Below are 8335 nucleotides of genomic sequence, written 5' to 3' on the forward strand. Positions count from 1 at the left end.
TATTAAAAAATGTCAATTTAGCAGTAATGGATAAATTTATAGCTCGCTGGCACACATGTTCTTCTCTGACTAAATTCAGAAAAACAAAATTACTACAGCAACAACTCCTGTTTAAATTTGTTCACATATTTTATTCTGACAAAAACAGAAAAACAAAACACCAAAGATTGTTTATTTTATATAAAATTAGAGCAGTATGTAATTATTTTTACAGGCTTGAATGACCTAGAACACATCCCCTTTTCATCAATAATTTACAGTTTGCATCAAACACGCCTGACTGGTTTATTTTCAAAAGTCTGCATTGAGTTTATACAGTTTCCACCGAAGTGCAGATTCAACTACAGGAAGGAAAGACCGCATCAGATCAATTAGAGGAAGTGCTAAAGTGCTGAGACATTCAGAGAGTTAAAGAAGCATTTAAGTTTAAGCCTTTTGATAACAAAGCAATGACGACTTGATGGTTTTTATTCAGCCAGCTGTTGGAATAAAAAAAAAAAGACATTGCTTCTTTTCTAAGAAGGCACAGAAGGCAGACCGAATCAACACGCAATCTGATTCATAATCAAACCACAGATGTGCTGACTCGTTTTTTAAAAACACCTTTTGCATGTGTTTTATTAAGTGTACAGAGATGAAAATCAGCAGTAATCTCGTGTTTTTGTCTGTACGGCTCACTGCCTCTTCTCCACCTGACAGGACAGGCGTGTGTCCATGAAGGGAGGCTTGAGCAGTTTACCGCGTCTTCTTATCTGTCTGCTTCTCCATGTAGCTGTTGTACTGGCTGTCTGTCTTCAGCAGTTTGTCCCACCAAGTGAAGGTGGAGGCGTAGTTCCCAACAAAGTTCATGTGGTGGAAGTCGTGGAAACGAGCGCCAGCGTAGAACGGGATCAGGTGGAGCGGGTTCAAAGGAATGTCGTAACCGCTAATAGAAATAAGAGAGAAGAAGAAGAAGCAAGAAAGATTAAACCAATTGATGTCAATCCCAGATGTATGGGAACTTTGTATCTAAAGCATTTTCATTCACTAGCTGGGCCCACGTCCTCATTTTAGGTTTGACAGCGTTTTAGTAGGTAAAGGTGAATGCTTTGACATGAATTGAGCTGCGGTTTGGGGAAGGCCTCGAAGGGGACTGGCAATGGCTCCCGGGCCTGGCAGATCCCCATGTACTAAAATAGAAGCGAAGAAGTTCAAGAATAGAGAACAAGGAGGGAGGGAGGGCGGGGCACGTAAACGAGAATGATCAGCTTGCAGAACTGGGGGAACCTATATAGATGACAGCCGGAAGGAGCGTGTTTGGAGGCGTGGTCCTGCTCCTGAAATTCCGATACATAATCTCCAACACAAAACATTCATCACAATACTGAATAATGATGTTAGTTATGTTCCTTTTAAACGGTTTTAGTATGCTGTACATTTTACACATTTTAATTTTGTCAAACCTCAACACTTCACATTGGCCCTAACCTTAGGTCTTTGTAAAATTCATAACCTTTACATATTTCTAAATTTCTAATGTGTATTCTATATCTGCAGGTAGTCAAGTGTATATTCCCTTTGTGTGTGTGTGTGTGTGTGTGTGTGTGAGAGTGTGTGTATCTATCTATATGTATGTGTGTTGTACCGGCAGACTGTGAGCTTTGTGTCTTCCCAGAACTTTACGGTGTTCAGTAACTTTATGCAAATGTTTATGATCTGCTTTACCTTGACTGTTAATTTGCTTCATTATTTATAATGTTTAATGTTGATTGTTATCAAACTTATCAAACTGTTTTTCCTGAGTTTTCTGAATATCTTGACCTGAGCCTTTTCTTAAAAAGACGCTATACAAATAAATGTGTTATTTTGATTATTATTATTATTATTATTATTATACAGTAAACATTGTTTTCATAGAAAAAGTTAATTAAATAGTATTCCAAAGTACTATTTCTAAACTACAAATGTGTGATAATGTGTCCTGTATTAACACAAAGGTGTTCATGAAGACTGTTTAACAGAACATCTGATGAGCTCTGTGGCCCTCTAGTGGACGACCTCGACACACCACAAACTAAAGTTAAGATGTATGCTTAATCAGTTTGATTGGGCTCAGTGATTAAGCTGTGAAATAAAAATGAGTGAAAACAAACTACATTGTCCTATTTACAGCCACCATAATAAACCATCTGGCACAAGGCTGTTTCTGAACAAGAGGTTCAGGTTAAAGAGGAATTAAAACCTCCAACTTCTCTCCTCACTCCCCCCACCTGTATCTTTCCCACAAATCTCACTGGGTTGAAGGGAGAGAATGAGAGAAGGAGAGAGATGCAAGGAAAAATGCCCCTGTGCTTCCCTGAGCTGCATTTAAGAGACTGAAAGATCATCTCTGATTGTGGAATGATTTTCAGGAGAGCGAGGAGTTATTTAGTAAAAAGGAAAACGCCCACTGTGTCCTACCTGTGGACATCGATGGTCTCCATCAGACGGAAGGCGACCCAGGCCCAGAGCAAGAACACGTGGTTGCAGAAGATCATGATGCCAATGAAGAAGCCAGCCCCGAGGATGATCGTCTCAGCGGGGTGAGCGTATTCTGCCTGCATGCCAAACGGAGCCTGAGGCAAAGGAGAGACATGCTGAGTGTACGTTAGGGCTGGGTATCGTCACTGATTTCTAGAATCGATTCGTTTCCGATTCACAAGGTCCCGAATCGATTCGATCCACGATTCGATTCAATTCGATTTGATTTGATTCAATTTGATTCGATTCAATTCAATTCGATTTGAATCTGGGAAATTTTGACAGTCAGAAATATTATAATTCAGATCAGTACATTTACATATTTTTGTATCTATAAAAAGGAAGCTGACACATGCAAGACTTTATCAAAGGTGTGAGCGTCACAGCAGATGCCTTTGTGTCAAAGTAGCTGAAGATAAAACACAGAAAAACATGAAGGTGGTTTTCCTGGCCTGGGATTTTATAAAAATATTCTGCAGTACATCAAAAACGAAAGAAAACCATTAATCAACATATGAATGTTACCTCTGACGTTACAGCGGTTTTATTAGAGACACGGCTAAGCGTTTTGCATTTTGGCAGAAATTAGGTTTTCTTTTCGGAAGTATGTAAAACGAAAAAAAAAAAAAACAGCGGCCGACAGCGCTGTAAACAACAGTAGACTTGTGCGTAACAAGCAAGCGAATAATGCAGAAAACAGATTTTTAGACGGAAACTGTTCTTGAAGTACAGAGAGAGAGAGAGAGAGAGAGAGAGAGCTGTGCATGAAGTGTGATTTTATCGTGGTGGAAGCAAAACAGTAAAAGTCAGAGTGATTTCATGATGATGTTTATGTAAAGCGTAGTTTGGATCTTCTTTTGCTGCTGGTTCGGTCAATATTGTTTGGAGAGAGATAAAACTAACAGCTTTAGAATCAGCGCAAAAAGGGCGTGAACACAAAGCGCGGACCCGCCGAAACATCAGAATCAGCGAGCTGTCGGCTTTCAGCCCAGACCGTGTCGACAGGTGAGAAAGGCGACATCTCACTGATTCTGATCCGCGGGTCCGCGCTGTGTGTTTACGTCCTTGTGCAGAATCCATGCACCTGCTCTCATTTACTGTCTTAGCTGTTTGGTGGTTGTTGAAATTTTGTGAGGTTTCACCTGAGATTCTGGCGTTTCGGGCAAAATATATTTATATTAAAAAAATCGATTCAGGATTTTAATGAATTGATTTCACGTTATCCAAGCCAGAATTGATTTTAATCGATGAATCGATTATTAAAACCCACCCCTAGTGTACGTACACATAGTTTTGGTTTTTTTTTAATTTATTGTAAACAGCTGCTAAAACACGCTTAATAAGTAACTCTTCTGTAAAGAGACTCAGCAGAAAGCTGTGTTTATTCATCTTATCACTCATCTGTTTTACTCACAGTGAAGTCATGGTGGACTTTGTGGATGTACTTGTATATCCGGCGGTGATGCAGTATGCGATGAAGGAAATAGTGCCAGGCATCCTCAACAACAGCACAGCCGAAGCACTGAGCCAGGAGATATGGCCTAGAGGAGAAGGCCAAGAGAGGAGGTTTACAAAAGCACACTGAAATTATCCCAACAGACAGATCTGACAGACAATTATCAGCATGTGGAACAACTGTTTAAATGTGTAAAGGATATTCAAATGTTTCCTTTCTATTTAGGAGCAGTTCGACATATCAGGTCATGTATAATAAAATGTAAGTATATTTTTATATAAATTATTGCTGTGCAAGAGCAAAAAAAATCTTTCAGTCTTAAAGAGTCTCATTGTAACCATAACTATTGTATTCAGGGAGTCCACATTTGATTTCACAGTTACACTTTGCTAAATAAAGCTAGGTTAATACCAGTGTTAATATGATGTCAATACATTTTTTAAATCCTATAGTTGTGGTTAATAGCAATACATTACACGACCCATAATTCATATGACAGTTGTGTAACTGCTCTACTCTATGTCTAGGTCACTTTAATCCATTTAGGTGTGCATTATTGATCTGCACTGACCAGCGTGGCATGGAGTCCCAGTCATAAGGAATGTTGAAATACTCGGTGAAGTAGTAAGTGCCAAAGATCAAAGGCAGCTGGATGCAGAAATGGTTGAAAAGCAGCATCTTGAAACACCTCCACTGTTTCTCCCACGTCTCTGGCTTGTCCTGAAAAAAAAAATCCAAAGGGATTTGTGTCTCTTCCCCAGGATCAGGAGAATGCGTAAACCATCCATCTTCAAACAAACAAATAAAAAACAACATCCATATCCAACAATAAAAAAACAAACCTGCTGAATCTTGTATTTTTGCATGAAAGGCAGGAACTGGAAGAGAAAACCGGGCAGGCAGAACAGGAAATAGATTAACTCATGGACGATGAGCGAGCCCCAGGTGGCAATCTGGAATTTGGTGTAGTTGTCCAGCATGTAGCCCCAGGCATGTTTCAGGGAGGGCTGGAACGGGTTTTCTGGCAGAACAGCATCGACATACTCGACTGCAAGATAGGCAGAGCTTAAAATGTTTGCAGTGCCGTTCACCGCCATGCTGAAAGATGATGCAAGCCGGCTGCGGGTCAGGAGAGAGGCCTGAAAGACAGGAACACAGCTCTTAATTATATCTGTAGGAACAAAAATAAGTAGAATTGATGCATAATTACAGTTCCACTAGAGTCATGCTACTCCACTGTGTAAGTTTTAAATAAAAATATAACAGAAAAATCAGACATAATATTAAGGATAATTATTAACTGAAAAAGAAAATACAATAGTAGAAGGAAAGTATTCAAAGTAGGGACAACTATTAAAAAAACATAATTCTCATTGTTAAGTCATCTAATAATGCCACTTCACCATAAATTTTGTCATTTGACTGGGCTACATCTATTTGTTCGTCATTTTTTGACGAAGTTGTTGCCTACAGTAAGCAGACATTCAGCTTTAGGACGTTTTTTACAAGTTTTCTTTTAAGCTGCTAGAGTGTAATTGTTTTTATCAATACAAACACGCATAGCGACACTAATAATACAAGTATTGACACTTTCCCATCTAACAAACGCATTCAAGCTAACCAATCTCCAATTTTAAACCCTACTACCTCTTAACACATAACACCTCATAAAACCACCAGTGTGTCAATTGCAGGTGGCGTAAATAAAATGTTTATTAAATTAGTCTATGAATCATTAACTGCGTCTCAGTAAACAAGCTAGCAGAGGCCTAAATATCTTCTATAGGCTTTCCCCCGAACTTATGGCACTACATTCTGGCACTATTTGCTGTTTTTACGCCTAAATAACAAACAAACATTTTCTATAGAAGCTAAACATTTTGCTAAATGCCCTGTTTAGTGATAAACCCTCACCTTTCCGCTGTATGTCCCGTCTACCTGAGCGAGAGGTGGCGGAGCGGGTGAAGTACAGTAATATCGGATACTCCGATTGGCCGAGAGGAAAGGAGACTGACGTCGAGGGGCGGAACTTCTCCTTTGATTGGTCCGCGAAATGGAGCGACGATAGTGAGACTGGGGGTTTCTACAGCAACAGCCAATCAGAAGTGAGGTCTGCTTTCGTAACCGAAGCAGAAGTTAACCGGCCGTATGAGGGGAGAGATGGGGTGGTTGGTCCCGAGATACTTGAGCCATGCGTTATCTTCACTTTTAATTGTATTTTATAACAGATTCTGACTCCAGTGTTTACTGTGGAAATACTGTGGACACGTTAAGACGCACGTAGTATGAGTTGTGTTTGTTTTTCTGTATTAATAATAACTAATTCGACACAAATTAAACTTTTCTAACAGGCTTACCTATTTGTTACCATATTATCTAACATAAAATATACTCATTTCTGTTCCAAAACAAACTATGTGGATAGTTGCCAACTGTGCAACTCCCTTTACACTACTGTCAGAACCATCATTTGTTGGATAAAGACGCATTTATTTGATTTATTTTATTTCATTTTTTGTAATTTTGCCTCTGCAGACCACCACAGTGCATTTTAAACCAAAAAAGTGTAACATAAAAAATAAATTCTTTTAACTGTTTACAAGGAATTACAGACATTTTTAGAGGATCCAAATTAAAACAACAAACAACAAACAAACTAACACAATTTTACAGTGTGGATTGTTTTTAATACTTGGATGAAAATCCTTTACATTCAAAAACTGCCTGAAGTCTAGAAACCATGGATCTCACCAGTTTCTGCTTGTTTGTGGATTTGTCTCCATTTAATTTTTAAAAACTAAAAAGCATGTCTGTAGGGTTGAGATCAGGTGACTGACTTCCCCATTGAACAGAAACCATGCAGGCTCCGCCACCGTCTCAGCCAATAGGTCCAGGCTCCCCCAGGCCGAGCCACCAGGACCAGGCCCTACCAGGTCTAGGCTCTGCCAGTCTCAGGCTTCACCAGGCTCAGCCACCAGGCCGAGGCTCAGGCTTTAGGCTCAGCCACCAGGCCCAGGCTTCACTAGGCTTAGCCACCAGGACCATAATTTTAGTAATTACAGCCCAGTTTCCTTACTTAGACAGTTCTCCAATATAACTGGACATCTATTTTTATTTTATTTTTTATTTTTTTTGCAGGGCTTGACAACTTATTGAGAATAATACTATTTTAATGAAGAGTTATTATGGCTTTAGATCAACATTTATGGCAATAATGAAGTTAGTGTAAAATATAACTTAATACATAGATAATAAAAAAATATGAAGTGAGGATATTTATTGACCTGAAAAGGCTTTTGATACAATGACCACAAAATATTGTTACAAAAATGGAAAGATATAGTGTGAGAGGGGTAAAAAAAAACAAAAAAAAAAAAACAACTGGTTAAAAAATTATCTTGGCAATTCATACAAACTGCTCAGTCAAAATCTGTGTGCTTGAATATTACCTGTGGTGTCTCACAGGGTTCAGTTCTGGGTCCCAAATTGTTTACTATGTATACCAATGACATCTGTAGCGTTACAAACATACTGAGGTTTGTTGTTTTTGCAGATGACACAACCATTCTTTGTTCTGGGGAAGGCTTTAAAAACTTAAAATTATCTTTAAATTCATCCAAAACCAAATATATGTTGTTTGGAAATCAAGAAATGTTTACAACTGGAGACAGGAAATTGATAAAGTATCCATTGAAAGAGTATTTGAAAAGAGATTTCTTGGTGTAATTTTGGACCACAAGCTTTGTTGGAAACTATAAATCAAACCCTTGTGAAACAAGATCTCAAAAACCACAGGGATTTTGGGAAAAACAAGGTACATCCTGAACGATAGAAGGTTGCACACACTTTACTGCACATTGCTACTACCATATTTAATTACTGTGTTGAAATCTGGGCCAACACTTACGAGAGTCCTCTGCAAAACATATGCACAATGCAAAACAAAGCAATAAGGATAATACATAATATTTGGTATCGTGAACACACAAATACTTTTTTTTTTTTAATTACAAGGTTCTGCACCCTTTTGAACACCCTTTATTTTTGCTTTACAGATCTTTTTGTTGGAATTTTTTTTATTATGTTTTCTGTTTCCCCGTGTTTGTTTTGTTCAATCATTTGGAAAGAAAGAAAAGAAAGAAGAGTATGTCATTTCTTTTCCTTGAGAAACCCTTTTACAGTATGCTTGGGGTCAGTATTTACACTATAAAGCACTGTCTACTCAGTTTTGCAGTATTTGTCTCAATCTGAGCAGAGCCTGTAGTCCTGTGCACATCACAGTTCTTGTTCAGTGATACACTTACCTCCTGGAGAGTTCTTGACTTGGTTAGGTGTTGTGAAGTTGCTTTTAACTCTGTGATATACATTAATATTCCTTTG

General features: G+C 38.5%; 1 protein-coding gene across 1 annotated transcript; it reads right to left on the reverse strand.

The window, feature by feature from the left end:
• Positions 1 to 110: 110 nt before the first annotated feature.
• On the reverse strand, positions 111 to 5972 carry msmo1 (methylsterol monooxygenase 1). Its single transcript, XM_063475199.1, has 6 exons — positions 5870 to 5972; positions 4798 to 5094; positions 4527 to 4675; positions 3914 to 4040; positions 2440 to 2594; positions 111 to 925 (listed from the first exon to the last, which is right to left on the reverse strand). The coding sequence occupies exons 2-6, from the start codon at positions 5050 to 5052 to the stop codon at positions 736 to 738; spliced, it is 876 nt and encodes a 291-aa protein (XP_063331269.1). The 5' UTR covers positions 5053 to 5094; positions 5870 to 5972; the 3' UTR covers positions 111 to 735.
• Positions 5973 to 8335: the final 2363 nt, after the last annotated feature.

This window comes from Pelmatolapia mariae, linkage group LG6 (genome assembly GCF_036321145.2).
Source record: "Pelmatolapia mariae isolate MD_Pm_ZW linkage group LG6, Pm_UMD_F_2, whole genome shotgun sequence".
In the NCBI taxonomy this organism is placed as follows: Eukaryota; Metazoa; Chordata; class Actinopteri; order Cichliformes; family Cichlidae; genus Pelmatolapia; species Pelmatolapia mariae.

Coding starts and splice junctions, on each gene's coding strand:
- msmo1 (XM_063475199.1), bottom strand. CDS start 5,052: ATGGCGGTGAACGGCACTGCAAACATTTTAAGCTCTGCCTATCTTGCA. Junction 4,041..4,526: donor TGGGACTCCATGCCACGCTG/GTCAGTGCAGAT, acceptor CTTCTCCTCTAG/GCCATATCTCCTGGCTCAGT. Junction 926..2,439: donor GAGACCATCGATGTCCACAG/GTAGGACACAGT, acceptor TATTTCTATTAG/CGGTTACGACATTCCTTTGA.